This window comes from Galeopterus variegatus, unplaced genomic scaffold (assembly GCF_000696425.1).
Source record: "Galeopterus variegatus unplaced genomic scaffold, G_variegatus-3.0.2 Scaffold566, whole genome shotgun sequence".
NCBI lineage: Eukaryota > Metazoa > Chordata > Mammalia > Dermoptera > Cynocephalidae > Galeopterus > Galeopterus variegatus.
In genome coordinates, this window is record NW_007726677.1 from 501,219 (window position 1) to 519,291 (window position 18,073).

The following is an 18,073-nucleotide window of genomic DNA, read 5'->3' on the forward strand; positions in this document are numbered from 1 at the left end:
GGGGGGGGGGGGGGGGGGGGGGGGGGGGGGGGGGGGGGGGGGGGGGGGGGGGGGGGTAGTATGAAGAAAGATAGGCCAGAAGCTGTTGATTATTCAAGCTGGGTGAAAAGTGTGTGGGAAATCGTTGTAAGTATTTGTCTAGTTCTGCATATGTTTGAAGTTTTCCACTTACTAAATAAATCACTTTTCTCATCCATTAGATAAAAAGTTTAAATAGAAAAACAGTAGAACAATTTACAATCTATATTCTTGCCTACTCTTGATACTGTATTAGTTTGCTAGGGCTGCCATAACAAAATATCACGAACTGGGTATAAACAATCAAAGTGTATTAACTCACAGCTTTGGAGGCTACAAGTCCAAGATCAAGATGTTGGCAGGGTTGGTTCCTTCTGAGGGCTGTGACAGAAGGACTTGTTCTAGGCCTCTCTCCTTGCTTCTGGAAGATGGTCGTCTTTTCCTGATGTCTCTTCATATCCTCTTCCCTCCATGTATGTGTCCAAATTTTCCCTTTTTTATAAGGACACCAGTCATACTGGATTAGGGTCCACTCTAATGGCCTCATTTTAACTTGATCACCTCTGTAAAGACCTTCTCTTCAAATAAGGTCACATTCTGAGGTACTGGGGGTTAAGATTTAACACATATGAATTGTGGGGAGACACAATTCAACCCATCTCTAGAATATATGTTTAACTAAAACAAGTAAAAAAAAAAGATGGACAAGGTAGAGAACAACGTGTATTTGGCAACAGTGGCAACCTACAGGGAAGGAAACAGGGTGACTGAGGGACAACTGTGGGAGGTGCTAAATCCTTTTATATTTCTTAAATTCTGTACCATGGGCTTCCCACCATCTTTATAGCCTTATGTCCAAACTCCTTAACAAGGCTTATAGTGTTCTTGATCATCTGGTACATCATCGTGTACCTCTCCAACCTTGACTCTCTTCACTTTTCCTTAATTCTACTGTGAGCTACAGTGACCATCTTTCAGTCCTTCCAGACACATCTTCTGTCACTTCAGTCTTATATTCTCCCTTACCGGGAAACTCTACAATTGACACCCCCACCAGTAACCCCCCAGAGCCCAGCCCACTGCCTGCCATTCAGTTAGAAATTGGGGGTGGGAGGTTAAGGAGGAAGGAAAGAGAGAAAAAAGTGAGGTGGCAACTGAAGGGCAGGAGCAAAGGAGGGAAGTTGAGCAAGCTAGAGAATGTTGCGCAAAAAACCAGAGACACAGAGAGAGAAACCTATAACTAATCTACTGGTTAACAGAACAAACTTGTTTTCATAGTCAAACAAATAAGATTATAAAAGTAGCATTCCTTCAATAATTTTGTGCTGTTATATGGCAAGGATTTTCCATTATTAATGTACACTGTATTGGGGTGGTTAATCACTTATTCCCCAGGTCTCCAAGAACTCCCACAAGCATTATCTACCCATTTTGCAATTCCTGTTTAGCACCATCACTATTTTCTTTAAAAAATACATTTTCTTAGAGTGGATTTCCCCCATTTTATATAACAGGTATTTATCCACACACAACATGATCTCCTCATAGCCTCACTTAACTGGAAGCCGTCAGAGCAGTTAGCAAAGGAAGAACACAAAGGCACCCTCTTCTCCACAAGAGCCCCAGGAGGTGCTGAACTTAGAGGAAAGCCCAGCGCATGAGCAGGCTCCTCTGCTGATCCAAGCTTGGGCCTCCACTCTGACATTTGTTATAAAAAAGGAATCTTAATTGATGCCTTCTAAGACATGACTCTAAATCTGTTTTAGTCTGATATGGCTGCCAAAACCATATACCACCGACTGGGTGGCTTAAACAACAGTAATTTCTTTTCTCAGTTTCAGAGGCTAGAAGTTCAAGATCAAGGTGCCAGCAGGGTTGGTTTCTTCTGAAGCTTCTCTTCTTGGCTTGAAAACGACCACCTTCTCACCGTATCCTCACATGGTCTTTCCCCTGTATGCACAGGTATCCCTGGTATCTTTTCATGTATCCAGTTTCAGAGGCTAGAAGTTCAAGATCAAGGTGCCAGCAGGGTTGGTTTCTTCTGAAGCTTCTCTTCTTGGCTTGAAAACGACCACCTTCTCACTGTATCCTCACATGGTCTTTCCCCTGTATGCACAGGTATCCCTGGTATCTTTTCATGTATCCAAATTTCCCCTTTTTCTCTGACTCTACCAGTCAGAGTAGACTAGGACCATCCTTATGACTTCATTTTAACTTATTCACTTCTTTAAAGGCCCTATCTCCAAATGCAGTCACACTCTGAGGTACGGGTACTGGGGGGAGGGAGGATGAGACAACTCAGCCCATAATACTGTGTAATTTATTAATTTGAGAATTCTATCCCCACTGGTAGGGGATCCAATCTTGACAGCACCAGGAATGAGAATATACTGTTTTCCTCTCAGTCTTCCCAGGACACAGTAGTTTGGGAAGGGAAAAGAACTGTCTGACCATTACAGTGAGTGTCAAGAGAGTGCCAGGTATTTGTACAACTCATCTGTTTTCTGTCTTCCCAGCCCCTCTCACCTGGGGAAATTTGCATGAGAGAATTAGGTTCCTACCTGAGAATTAAAACTGGTAGATACTGGGCTGACTAGACAAAGGAAACTCGGTAGAACTGAGGGAAGCTAAGGACTAGCAAGCTGGTCCTGACACAAAGTCCACCTCTATAAGTTTTGGCTTTTTTTTTTTTTAAGCAGGTTAGAACCAATAAATCCATCTCCCTCTTCCAACACCCAGACAAATGGCTTTGCCTCCCAGAGACTTAGTAAAATGAATCATCACCACACTACTTAAACGAAAAACGTGAACAAGCATTGCAGATCACACATTTTTATTTAACACTTCAAAATCACAAACCCACACCAAGGTGAGGGGTTCGGATCCCCACACTGGCCAGCTGCCAAAAAAGAACAGGAAAAAAAAAATCACAAACCCATCTATCACAAAGGTTTCCTGTACACAGTCTTCAGTCACTAAATGTTTCCTTTGCCTCTTAATATAACAATACATCTATTTGTAATAACATTAAATAATCTAGAATCTCGCTAATGTATTCTAATATTAGAAAGGAAAGGGGAAATGAAGCATAGCACTAAATATACTCAACCCCGCAGAACAGTAAACAGTGCACTGATGATCTAGTCAGTGAATCAGAGATTCCACAAAGACCCCTAAGCCAGAATATCAACAGCCTAGAAAAACAAATAGCACTGTGTGTTAATCAGTGAAGTGTTCCTCTTGTTCAGAAGTGATTTTCAAGGTCAGCCAACCGTACTGCTCTCTCACACTTACAGAAGGTTATATAATTTGAGTGCTGACCGAATACCTGTGAATGAGATCATTATATACAAAGTTGCTGGTTTCTCTCAGCCTATTCCATTAAAATCTTTATCAAAGGGTCACTTCATTCCAATTTTAAAAGCACTAACTAGGATGGAGACTTCTACAGAAGAGCTAATCTAAGGCAGCACAGTTTGGCTGAAAGAATGTCAGGCTTGGATGACTCCTGTCAGACTGCCATGCTCCCACACCTCAAGAAAATGATGGGATGGGTATTTTGTGAATTAGAAGCTTAATTAAGTTGATGGCATAGTTGAGTTGCAGAGTAATCCACAGTGCTTAAATGCTTGTAACAGCTTTGAATCAAAACCTTCCTACAGTCCATGAAGACAGCTCAGAAACAAGAAGCATCTAGTTCCAGAAGTAGAAACTTACAGCCAGTTTCCCAGGGCTTCTTCCCCGACAACTGGTCACTTCAGTGTACCACTAATACCTGAAGAGAATACTGTTTTTCCACACAACTCCCCATTAAAATCTGTAGAAATGTGGAGGTTAATCAATGGCAGTATTAGATTCACAACACTTAAACCAATCAATATAACTTCTGCACAATACAGGCAAAAGGACAGAAGAGATGCCTTAAATGTATGCTCCTTACTTCCTCAGTAGGGCAGACCCTAAATATCCTAGAAAAACATGTCTCCTCCCAACCACACTTTTTTAAAAAATTACCTATGACACCTTTATAGAGTCTAAGTCCTCAGAAGCCTTCTAGTTTCCTAAGGTCTAGCTCAAGGTCTTGCTAAAATAATTGAAACATATTCTTAGGCAATGTGTCCTTAAAAGTTCTCTCTTCTGAGAGGAAGTAGATTGTGGTATGAGTGCAGCAGAACTGGCCATAAGGGATGGTTGGGACTGGGGGACAGGTAAAAAGAATTCATTATACTCTTCTGTCTACTGCTGTGTATGTTCTAGATTCTCCACAATAAAGTTTTATTTTTTAAGTACTATCTTCATAACTAAGATAGAAACTGCTTACAACACTGAGCTTGACAAGGTTCTACAGCATATAAAGGCAAGATCACCTAGGATTTCCTATTTGATAATGCTCCAATTGATATGTCTTTATATCATAAAGAAAAATAAACCCAAAGACAACTTAATCCGATATGATTAGGTGCTTCCAGATACTCAGGTGTCCAGCCCAAGATAAAAGACCTACAGATACTTCAGAGGACCAAGGGAGCAGGGTGTCTTTTATGGAAATGGCTGCCCACTCAGCTTATTATGAAGCCCACCAGTCAACAAGCCCCATCCAATGCATTCATTCATTCATTCACTCAACAAACATTTACCAAGCATGTGTTACAGGATAGGCACTGCTATAGGTTCTGGGAATACAGATGTGAAAAAACAAACTCCCCACACTCAAGCTTACATTCTCGTGCAGAAAGACAGATAATAAGCAAATAAATAAATATATGGTAGCTCAGATAGTGAGAAGTAATATGCAAGAATAAAGCAAGGGACAGGGGAAAATGTTATTTTATATGGAATGATCAGGGAACACATTTTGATATTACAATAATTGATGCAAGTAATGATGGTGATTTGGTCCAGGGGTGGAGGAAGGGGGGCGGTTATAAAAATAGCTAAAAATTAAATGTGCTTACGATGTGCCAGGCACTATTCTAAACTCATGCAATCCCACAACAACCCTTTGAGGTGCATACTATTATTAGCCCCATTTTAAAATGAAGAAAACTAGCACTGGAGAGGCAAAATAGCTTATCTAAGGTCACAGCCACTATGTGGAGACGCTCAGGGTGCACGCTCTTACCACTCCATGACAGTGCTGGAGCAAGAGTGGGCAGTGCCCGAATTTGTTGGCAGACAGGAGGTGGAGTATGAGGGAAAAGGGTCAAGGACACCTCCAACCAGTTTTTAATCCCTTACTCTTAAACATGAATTTAAGAGTAAATTCATGATCACCTGACATTTGAGAAAACCTCACATAAAAGACAGTGATCAACACAAACAGACAAGCAGGAATTTGAAGGAAACAGACAGTGCAGCAGTAAAGAAACAAACGAAAACCCCAAACTAAAGCAACTATAATTAATATTTTCAGACACAAGAGGAGATACTACACTCATGAGAAGATATTATTTTAAAAGTGGAGGGGCGAGGAGCTCCTGGAAATCTAATGTAACAGAAAAAATAAAGGCTCGCACATAGTAGAGCAAAGAGACAAAAAGATCAACAGAAGTAGAAGCTCATTCCAGGAAATTCAACATTCAACTGATAGAAGTTTTAGAGGAAAGTACAAAGAAAGGAAGAGGAGGTAATTCTCCCCCTGCAAAAAAAAATGTGCAAATATATACGTGTGTGTGTATGTGTGAAAATTTTCCAGAACTAAAGCACATGACTTTCAAGATTCAAAGGGTCGGGCCGGCCTGGTGGCGCACTCGGTAGAGTGCGGCAGCACTCCCGCCGAGGGTTCAGATCCCATATAGAGACCGGTCTGCTCACTGGTTGAACACGGTGAGGGCACGACACCGAGGGTTGCAACACCGAGGGTTGCGATCCCGTTGCCGGTCGCGGTATGGGCGCGACACCGAGGGTTGCGATCCCGTTGTGACACCAAAGGGCGCGACACTGAGGGTTGCAACACCGAGGGTTGCGATCCCGTTGCCGGTCGCGGTATGGGCGCGACACCGAGGGTTGCGATCCCGTTGCCGGTCGCGGTACGGGTGCGACACAGAGGGTTGCGATCCCGTTACCGGTCACGAAAAAATACAAAAAGGAAAAAAAAAAAAAAGATTCAAAGGGTCCACTGAGTGTCCATGTTAATGAATGGAAAAAGACCCATACCAAGGCAAAGCTTTACAACTTTTCAGAATATGGAGATAGACAGTCTCAAAAGCTTCCAAGGAGGAGTTAAAAGAGGCTACACAGGAAAGGAAATCAGATGGCCTCAGACCTCTCAATAGAACACTGGAAGGCAGCCAGAGAGCAATCATTCCAAGACTGGAACAGGGTGCAGAGGACTCCAGAACACACCAGCCAAACATACTGAGAGGAGCACAGGATGAATAAATGATGTGTACATTAAAAACTAAAAAACGATAGCAAAGGGCAAGTCCAGGGAAAACAAAAAATAAGAAATTTAATAATCATAAACACTATAGGGTCAGCTGTGAATAATATTTAGTCATAAAAATATAAATAAATAGTGATTTAACCAAAAAGTTTAAATAATTGTTGAGAAGGGGAAGAGTGTGTGCACATATGCGTGTGAATATATGAACTCTCTTCTTCCCTAGTAGGAAGGCAATATCTAATTAAACCAACAAACAGTGGTACAAACATGTTATCTAGCAATATGGCTAGAACAGCTGCAGGACGTTGCCTTTGTGGAACAGAGAGTAAGGATGGGGAGGTGAGAAGGGACAGGGGCTCGCTGTTTTTATTACAGTATAAGCCTTGGTAAACTATTTAACTTCTAAAATTATTTTCATGCATTTTTCACAAATATTAAAATTTACAAAATAAGATTTTTAAAAAGGACAGGGGGAAAGGGGGAAAAAAAGAGGACCAAGGAGACAGAAAACAACATTCAAGGGATGGGACAAAGAACCAGCTGAATAGGAAACAGGAAAGACAAATGTTACAGGGGCAACAGGAACATGCGCTGTCATGGAAGGCAGGAGGAAAGCGTTTTAAAAGGTGTTGTGGAAAGAAATATGGCAATTAGCAGCGAAAAAACCATGAAAATGACTCACTTAAAAAAAAAAAACTCTTCCTGATAATGCATACTAAGAAAGTTATTCAAAAACAGAATGAAGCTATATGGAAAATATATGTACATGCGATTGTTATATTATATCCAGGGAGAGAAAAGGTCCAGCAGAAAACATGGAAGGTGAGAGAGAGGCCTACTACAGCTGACCAAGCCTGAGAAGGAAGCCAGAACTGAGAAAGGACAGGATGAAGGGCACAGATCAAGAAGTTTGTCGAGGGCCGAGCCTGTGGAGCACTAGGGAGACTGCGGCGCTGAGAGTGCAGCAGCGCTACCACCGCGGATTCGGATCCTATATAGGGATGACCAGTGTGCTCACAGCGCTCACTGGCTGAGCGCGGTGTGGGCCACCGCGGATTAGGATCCTATATAGGGAAGACCAGTGTGCTCACAGCGCTCACTGGCTGAGCGCGGTGTGGCCGGTCTCAAAAAGGACAAAAAAAGAAGTTTGTCAAGGGCTGGCCACTAAGCTCAGTTGGTTACAGTGTGGTGTTCAAGGGTTCAGATCCCCGTACCAGATGGTTAGAGCACAGCCTTACAACACCAGTGTCACTGGTTTGGATCCCCATACGGGCCAGCTGCCAGAAAAAAAGAAAAAAAAAGTTTGTCTTAAAGAGCTGAGAGAAAGGAGAAAAATGACATTTGTCTGCTACTCCACATTCTTTTTAAAATACCTGTCTGTGATTCAGGATATACAAAATACTGCTAATAAGCATTATTCCTGGGATCTACAGCAGTCATCAGATTCTTAAAAGGGTCCAGATCTCCACAAAAGCATACAAAGCAGTGGTGTTTAAAGTATTTTCCATGTTTACAAATGAATGTTTACAGGTTTATGATTAATTTCTTAAATGTCAGAAATACTTCTATAACCTTTAGTTTAATAGTGCAACTTCCTTTCATAGGTGGAAACTAAATGGTTGCTCTTACAAACTTTAAAAAAAATATGAATGTGGTTTTGAGCATAATTATGGAAGTAAGCATTTCTGTTCCCTAATTTTCAATACAGAATTTTCTTTAGTATTTTGAGAATAAATTTAATGACAAATAGTTTAAAATTCCACCTCCGTACTTTCAGGTAGTAAATAGAAATAAACATCCAGAGGATAAGTGGTTGATGTTAGTCTCTGTGGGTGGTGCACGTGTGCAACAAGAGAGTTCTTAACAGCATGAGGCAGTTCACCTTGGTCAACAGGGTGGACTGGTTGTTAGGATCCCTCATTCTACAATTACATTTACCACTAACTGGCAGTATGGAATTAAACATGCTACCTAAATTTTCTGGGCCACTGTCCCTTCCATCTATAAACTGGCATTTTGGCTCTGAAATTCCACAGACAAGGATTTATAATTACAAAATGTTCTGAGTCTATGAAGTGTCTAACAAGTTAATATTGGTGGTCAGATCTTTTTTATTAAAGTTCATTTTTTTCCTTAAAGAAAACTAAGTTAAATTACAGATTTCTGATTGTACTACTGCAGTAGTCAGCTAGTAGAGTGTTCCCAGGGGACTATTTTGGAAAGTTTGTTATTTTTCAGTGCCTTACTAGCAATCAGTGTCTGCGTGTTGCATTTTAATAATAGTCTGAAGTAAGAGTCAAGTGGGGCTCTGCACAGTAACCGACAGGCTGTATCCTTGGAAAGTAACAGTTGCCGCCTATATAAACCATTCTGCAGAGGAAAACTGCCAGGTAGGAACAGGGAGAGGAATTTTTTTCTCTTGAAAGGAGCACAAGTTTAATTTATTGAGGGTTCTCGGGAAGAATTTGCAATGTGAAAAATTATTTAAACAAATTTAGCGGCTCATCTGAGCAGCAACCAATAGATCACAACCCTTAAGTTCTGCAATAAAAAGCTGAAACTGCAAAACGTTACAATTACTAGTTGGTTAAAATAGATATTTTAAATGTGCAAAATGATTGCAAACTCATCCTCCTTTATCTTCTAACTCCAATATGCCTTAGAGATGTACTTCCTATAATTAAAGGTTGCAATTATAGCATGTCAAACTCAAGTATCCTGCTCAGTATAGCAAAAACAGGAAAAAAAGAGATTCTTGAAGTAGATTTTTAACAGAGAGAAATAATCAAAAGAAGTATTATAAATGCAGATTTCCAGGCCAACCCTAAGAATTCTGATTCAGTTGGTTAGTTTGGGGCCAAAAACCCACATTTCTACAAATATTCTAGAGTGATCTTGATGAAAGCAATCCTGTTTTATAAAAACATCCTTACTTTTTTCTGAAGTATTTTCAACTGAACTGATACATGACTGGGATTTACACCAAAATAATAGGACCCAGATCAAAACCACACTGAGATATCATCTCATGCCAGTTAGACTTGCTAGTATCAAAAGAGAATAGCAAATGCTGGTGAGGATGTGGAGAAAGGGGAACCCTCCTACACTGTTGGTGGGACTGTAAATTAACGCAACTGTTATGGAAAACTATATGATGGGGTTTCCTCAAACAACTACAGATAGAACTGCCACATGATCCAGCTATCCCGCTGCTGGGTGTATATCCAAAGGAATGGAAATCATCCTATCGAGAGAATACCTGCACTCCCATGTTTAGTGCAACTCTATTTACAATAGCTAAGAGTTGGAACCAACCGAATCCATCGACAGATGACTGGATAAGGAAAATGTGGTATATATACACAATGGAATACTACTTTGCCATAAAAAGGAAGGAAATTCTGCCATTTGCAGCAACGTGGGTGAACTAGGAGAAAATCAAGTTCAGCGAAATATACCAGGCACTGATAGAGAAATACTGCATGTCCTCACTCATAAGTGGGAGCTGAAACAAAAAAAAAAAAAAAGAAAGAAAGAAGAAAGAAAGATACAACAATCACAGTAATGCCCTGAACTCTCAAAAGGAGAGAATGGAGCTGAGGACAACAGAGGTGGGTGGTGGGGGGGCAGGAAGAAATTGTAAAGGGCCACAAAAAATGTTTACACTGTGTAATGATAAAATAAAAAAATAAAATAAACAATAGGACCCAGGGCAGTGGGAAGGGTAAAAGGGAAACGATATTGACCATAAATTTAAAGATTGTTGATATTGGGTGATGGGGACATGAGGGTTCACTGTACTATTTATTTTTGTGGATGTTTGAAATTTTCCATAATAAAAAAGAGGAAAGAAAAGCTCTGTAAACAGATCAAACAAGTCTACAGCCCAGTGCTCTCTGGAAATTTTACCTGAATTTTTACCACTTAAAGGAATTGCCCACAATCCCTTTCAACAATTTCCAATGCTCTCTTCCAATTAACAATCCTCTCTAACTAAATTCTTAAGCCAAAGAGGTTTCCCTCATATTCTGAGAAATAAGGCTGCTCTTAGTGAGGGTAAATTAAATCTATCTTTCAAATACCTATTGTTCTAAAAAGAAAAATAAGATTCCACCAATATTATTATAATGCATTTAGTACCACAGATATGATGTTTAGAATATTTCTGTTGGTATTTAATAGTTAATCGCTCTTCCCTCCCTCTCTCCAACACCAAGGATTAGGAGTAAGTAGTAGAAAATCCAACTCTATTATAAATGTCTCAGGAGCAATGAGACATCTAGCCCCATATCTTGTTTTCTAATATCTTTCTCCAATGAAAGGAACCAGGGCTCACTGTAGAAATGGCTGATTCTAGAATTGAGGCAAGGAATACACAAGATGAGCCTGTAGATTCTTATAATGCCAGAAAGTAAGGAAGTGCTTTAAAAAAAAAAAAAAAAGTGGGGATATGTCATTGTGACACATGAGAGCCAATGGAAAGAGCTCTCAATGGCCAAAGCTGGTACAATATCAGCAACAAAATAAATAACATAGTATTAAATCATAACCCAAAGTACAAAATAAATATCCATGTGTCCATACTGATATAAATAAGTGCTTGAATAAAGAAATAAATGGTGAGAATAGTCAAATCTCCCATACAGAAGAACTACAAATAATTTCTATAGCTACATTCCCCCTCAAAGAGGTGGGGCATAACTTACCACCTCTAAGTGTGGACCATGCATACATACTTTACAGTTCAGAAAAATTGAACTTTACAGCGAAGGAAGCTAACAAACACTACCTCAGCCAGGTGATCGAATGGCATGTCATGTTGAAAGCATGTACCCTTGATATAATGTGATGAGAATGCACTTTAACTCTGATCTTTCTCCCCCAAACCTTCTAATCATGAGAAAAACATCAGACAAACCCCAGCTGAGGGGCATTCTACAAAATACCTGACCAATACTCCTCAAAACTGTCAAGGTCATCAAAAACAAGGAACAGATTGGAAGAGCCTAAGGAGACATGACAACTAAATTTAATGTGGTATTCTGGAAGAGAAAAAGGACATTAGAGAAATACTAAAGAAATCTGAATGAAGTATGGACTTTACTTAATAACGTATTATTACTGGTTCCTTAGTTGTGACAAATGTACCACACTAATGAAAGATGTTAACAACAGGGAAAACTTGTAAGAAATATATAGAAACTCTGTATTATCTTTGCAACTTTTCCATAAATCTAAAATTGTTCTAAAAGGAAAAGTTTATCTTTAAAAACCCCCCAAAACTATAAATGACCCCATTCCAGGTAAATGACTGTATGTAGCTGGATGGAAAGGAAAGTCCACAGGACAATGAGAGACTCTAGCTTATGCCCTCTCCTATTAACATACACACAATCTGGATACTGTTTTGAGTGAACTTAGTTTTATGGTATCACCTTCATCATCCCTACTTAAACTCTGAGTGGGCATCTACAACCTGTGACATACCACGCAAACATTAGAAATACTAAGGATATAAGGCATGGCCCTTGCAACCCAAGTGAAGAGACGGGACTTAACAATTTGAAGTGGTATTTGCTAAGTGCAAATAGTAGACTGGTACAAATGAATCCAAACCTTTTTTGATTGCACAGCCTATCAGTAAATTTTCTTTACAATCCTTCCACTTCATGAAAATTTATATATTCATAAACCATAAAAGCAAGTGTACCAATATATTCTATACCTTAAAAATTCACATAAGTCGACATTTTAAAAGGATGAAGTGAAAATAAATAAAAGCATGAGTTCCAGTGTGTTCATTTGGCACCTCACACAACATCTTATTCCACAGGTACACACTCTTGAATTCATTAGGGGTAGGAATCTCTAAGGGTTGGGCCAGGACTAAGGCCTCAATAGGGAAGCTGATTCTGCAAGCAGTGAAAAAAGAAGAGAGAGGCAGACAATTGCAAACAGGAGAATATATGGAAAGCCTGAAGATGGGAATTTGCAAACACTATTTTGCAAACTATAAGCAGATCAATTTGGTTCTTAAAAAAGTGCCATGGAAGGTAGAGTGGAGGCAGGAACAACATGCACTACCACAGACATCTAGATGCAACAACCACCCTTGACCAAACTGGGGTCAGATGCAGGGAGCCAGGGGCTACTTTAGCCACAGCACATGGTCCTGGTACATCTATCTGACTTGATGGTAACTCAAGCCTTTTAAAATATTAAAACAAACACATATTATATAGTAAAATGCAAAATATGCTGCCAAACTGTCAAAAAAATATAAGGTTTACCACCTCCCTAAAGCCCCAGGAGGGCAGAGGAATACAAAGTCACTCTATGCCAAACTGTCAAAAAGAAAATATAAGGTTTACCACCTCCCTAAAGCCCCAGGAGGGCAGAGGAATACAAAGTCACTCTTTTGTAGCTGGGGGAGGAGAAATGGCCAAGACCAAGATGGGCAGGGAGAATGAAAGGCACTTACCACTTGTGGTTTCAGGCATCAACCTGAGACATTTGCCATCAACAGTTCTCACCTTTCCCACTTGAATCACAATAAAATCAAATGAGATTTGGAACCACTGCACTGTGCTAACCTTTGCAAAAAAACTTTTTAAAAACACGGAGGTAATTTTTCTAATATGCCTGTTCTTTGTGGCAAATAACTGTAATGCCAAGGCATGGTTCCAAATTAGTCACTTGCTACAATTTAAAAATACATCACTCCAATATTTTGCCTGACCGACACAACGATTTTACCATATTTCCCTAGCTTTCTCTTACAACACATAAGAAGATTCAAGGAAAAGTTAAGAACCGAATCTAAAAAGAACCCTAGATGTAGCAGTCTGTTCTAGACCAGGAAGGTTTGTCCAGCTTCTCCCTTCTATAATATTCCTTTCCTTATGTCTGAGTAGTAAATAAAATTATTTTAAAGAGTAAAGGATAGCTAGTAGACTGCAAGAGTACATGATTTTAAAAAAGAGAGAAAGAAAAAAAGTCAGTCACGGGGGCTGGCCCGTGGCTCACTTGGGAGAGTGTGGTGCTGACAACACCAAGTCAAGGGTTAAGATCTCCTTACCGGTCATCTTTTGGGGGGGAAAAAAAAAGTCAGTCACATTCATCTCCCCAAACAACATTTTATAAGGGGAAGCGTCAGCCCTGGGGCATATTCTACCACAGCAGGGGTTAACCTTGCTGCCTTCAGGGACGCTTTGTGCCAATATACAACTATGTTTAGGATCAAGGAAACTCAGTACTCATGGCTCCTTTAAGAAAATTAAAACCAGCAACTGTTCACATGCAAGAGCTTTAATCATCTTGAAGTTCAAAAACAGGTTTATTACATAAAAGCGGACTAATCCAGATCATCCTAAAAATTTCTAGCATAGTTCCCCAACGCTATGAATTTCAAGAAGTAACAATACCAGCTTATACATTATACTTAAACCAGATTTCTCGCTAAAGGATTGCCATCCATCACATAGCAAGTTATTTTGAGTAACAAAGATTTTTAAAATTGAGTGAATTCTAGACATTCCATGTTAAAACAGCTACCACTTTGAATTCCTTCTTTGAAGGCCATACCACCTACAATTAGTCAACTCTATGATAACCCACCAAATCTACAAAGAAATTTGAAGCACTGAAGAAATTTACATTGCCAAGTTCCTAATACCTAACAGACGTGGCACACCACCATGATAGGATTCCACCGTCCCTATACCCCTTTAGGTAGATATTATCATCATCCTTTCTAATATTGAGATCTAATAAGCCCAGAGAGGTCAAATAACTGGCCCAAGGTCTTAAAGCTACTGAAGTGGCAGAGGAAGGCCTCACATCCAGGTCTAACTCCAAAGTCCAAGTTCTTTCTATAACACAGTGTTCCTCCAATAATTGGTTCATGAATATTACTCTCAACTAGACTAAAAAATAGGATTGCTTTTACATATCCATCTACAAGGACTTTTTTGAGGACTCATTAATTGTTTCAGAACTCTGGACATCCCTTATTTACACAACAATGCCTTTTTTATTATATGTACAGCTGTTATCTAAGTGACACAGCCCACAGGGGACAGAGGGGGTCCAAGGACTCTAAATTTCATCAGAATTGCACACACTCAGCACATTGATATCAGCAAAACTGCAGGGATTTGATAACTTCAATGATGATCAGCTACAAAATTGCTGAACAGGTTGGCTGGTTAACTCAGTTGGTTAGTGGTGTTATAACACCAAGGTCAAGAGTTTGCATCCCTATACCGGCCAGCCATCAAGACAAAAAACAAACTGTTGAACAGACTTCCTATTACTGTGCAAATGAGCATATTTAGTTAACCCCAAAATATCAACAAGTAAAAGCAATTACAACAATCCCAACCTAAATCAAATTTCAAGTCTTACAGTCATAAATCCTGAAATAATTTGCATGGAAAGCCTGTTGAAAATAATTTTTATTCTCAGAAGCTGTTAAAATCAACACAAAAATTCACACTTTAGAAAGCACTTCCTCTACTTTAAAAATCTTTTTCAAGATACAAGTCTGTTTGTTTAATACAAAAGGAGAGCCCTGGTTTCACAAGCTGCCTTTAATCAATAGCCGAGTCCCACCGGCTTCACAGATTTCCGTGAGGTCCTTTATCTGGAACTGCTAAAAGCTTCCTCTGTACTCTGTGACCTAATATGCTGAAAAACAATAGAAACGGGCTTCCTTGTCTAACCACTATCCTAATATTAACAAGAAAGCCTGGCCTTAAAGGAATGCTTTCACATATACAAGATCTTTATTTGGAGTCCCAATTTCTTTTTTTTTTTTTTTTAAGATGACCGGTAAGGGGATCTTAACCCTTGACTTGGTGTTGTCAGCACCACGCTCAGCCAGTGAGCGAACCGGCCATCTGTATATGGGATCCGAACCCGGGGCCTTGGTGTTATCAGCACCGCACTCTCCCGAGTGAGCCACCGGGCCGGCCCCTGGAGTCCCAATTTCTGATGTGAATCCTCAGAATCTTACAAAAGGTACAGAAATGTTTTCTAAGAGTAGAATGATCTGATAATTATGATCTGGAGAAAAGAAATGAACTATAATCTTAGTTTGGTAACTATGTGTGAAAACAGCAGACTTTCTCCCTTCATGTAAGCTTCCTATTAAAGACCAACAAGGTTTCAGTCTATATAACAAGGGACCTTGCAGAAATACAGATTCTCAGGAAAAGAGACTCCTAGAGAGGGGATGTAAAAGCATCCCACAGCGATAAGGAGGCCCAAAATAAATTTCAACCAAGAAATGCCTTGGATGGGCAAGTCCAATCCACATATTTACATAGCTTTATTATGACTGAATAAGTAAACACATTTTTCTGCTTCCAAACCTAGAAATGATTCTGGATGGCAAAGACACCTTGGATAAATGAACTTTCACTTAAAAGCTAAATTTTACTTAACTGCCTTATCTCTTTCCCCATGCAAATAGGCTGGCAAAAGATAAAATTCAAGTATTTTTTTTAACCTACTTGTGATAAACACGCTTCCTCCAAGGCACCATTAAATGGTGGAAACTTTAAGTAGAAAGAATAAGACCAAGGTGGCCAAAGACCCTATGCAATGAGTCTATGCTTATCTGAAAATGGCTGGCTAGCCCTGTCTTCATCTGGAGTACAGGCCCCAATATCATCCATACTTGAGTTATGTTTTCAACGTTCAACTGCTCTTTTATCTGCCATATATGTTCAGGAAGAGTTCTTTTTTCTAAACCAATGAACTCACTAATCAGGATTAGCACAAAAGTTTCTTTATTTTTCTTGGTCTAATATATCTTGATAAAGAATCCATCTCAGTTACCAGGATTAATAATTTATTTTAGCTGGAAAGACAAACCCCAAATCCCCGTTTGTGCATCTTTACTGCAGAATTTAACTCTAGGTACGTGTTATTCATCTGCCAAACATCTAATGATATACCTACCCTCCAAGGATCAGAATATGAAAGGAAAATCTGCAAAAGTTGCTGTAAATTACCGAATATTTCCTTTTGCTTTATGTTAAGATTTGATATTTCTATTTATGGATTAATTTTTCTAATTGCTTTGTTCTACAACACCCCAACAAAACTCAGTTTTTTATAATTCATGCCTCGATAAAATAGTAAAACAATGGAAGAAAAACCATGTAAGAGGTGTATAGGCAACTACATTTCCATAGGTTTCTGTACAGAATCTCTTTTTCAAAATATATAAAAATTCAATTAAGTGCAAAGTCATCTGGAAACTTCTTGAATCCCCTTGCATAAATACTCTTTATCCACTATCCTACTCCAGTGTTAATTTTCAATTTCACTATCAGTATCTGTAAATATCAACATCACTACCTTTCCATATAATCTTTCCCAACTTCCCAGGTATTTTCTGTGACTCTTCCCTGGGTTACCTATATACACTTCTAACATCATTCACTCTTCTTATGTATCAGATCAGAAAACAGAATTCATCTCACAAATATCTGATATAAGGCAGTGGCAGAAATTTAGTGCTACATTATATGGTACAATGATAACATTTAACACTCAACTAAAGGGCACTAAATGACATAACCTGGTGTAGTTCTGGAAGAAATTATATATAGTTTTCATTTGTAGATTTGTTTGAAAAAAATGTCTTTACTGGAGACAGTACTTCCACATTCTGTATCCAATTAACATCATTTCTAAAATAACTCTTGACCTCAAGAGTATTCCAAAACAGTTACAAGACTTGAAACGAAGTAGGAAATTTACACAACTAGGGGAATCTAAGACCTGGGTTTGTGGCTCCACCTACAACTTAGCTGTGTCACCTTAGATAGGTCACTTGACCCCCTAAGCCCCAATATCTTCAACTGCAAAACGAAGAAACTGGACTAAATTCTGTTTAAGGTCTCCTCCAACTCTAAAACAATCTATGAAATTTCAATCTCTCCTCATTTCAAAGATAAGCAGCAAACAATAATGGCAAGTCAGCCTAGTTTTTTTTCATTAAAAGATAATGACCCAACTAGGGATGCTTTCTTGGGTTGACGTTTTTATTTAGGAAAATAAACTCCAAATGAAAATGATATGGAGAAAATGGGTAGAAAAAAGAAAATCACACTGACGTAGTTAAAATAGAAACTTCAATCACCCTTAGGCCAGTTTGTCAATAGTTATTCAAAGGCTGCTACTCTAATCACTGCCTTCCTAAAATAAAAATATTTATAGTTGTTTCCTTCTCGTCCCCAGAGATTCATCCCGAATAAAAAGCACAGCCGTCTAAAATCAATTTACAACTTCAGAACAAGTTGCAGGGAAGAAAGGAAACTCCTCACAGCTTGCCAAAATATTTGCATTTAAGAATGATTCGGGCTAAAACACGGTTCTTATTATAAAATGTGCACAAGAAGCAAGCGACATCTGGAAAGGGAAGGAGACCTGCCACGAAGGGAGAGAAGCTGAGGACCTTTAGGCAACAGGTCCAGAGCTGGTACCGCAGACGACCCAAGGAGCGGTCGGTCGCTGCCACCTCGCTCGCTGCCTTCCCTAGCCCCAACAGCATAGCCTCGCCCCGCCACCCACTCCTCCCTCCCAAATCTCACGCCCGTGCGGCATAAATCTCCCTAATCACTCCCTTCCCCCAGGCCTGCCGCCCACGGCAGGCCC

The 18,073-nt window shown here is 39.5% G+C and overlaps 1 protein-coding gene across 1 annotated transcript in view; it reads right to left on the reverse strand.

Annotated features, from left to right (window-relative positions):
* The window catches only part of LMTK2 (lemur tyrosine kinase 2), an 87,375-nt gene extending 69,406 nt beyond the window's left edge, over nt 1-17,969 (reverse strand). Inside the window, exon 1 of the mRNA XM_008570062.1 lies at nt 17,846-17,969. Coding sequence (XP_008568284.1) covers nt 17,846-17,969 — 124 coding nt within the window. The remainder of the gene's footprint in view (nt 1-17,845) is intronic.
* Nucleotides 17,970-18,073: the final 104 nt, after the last annotated feature.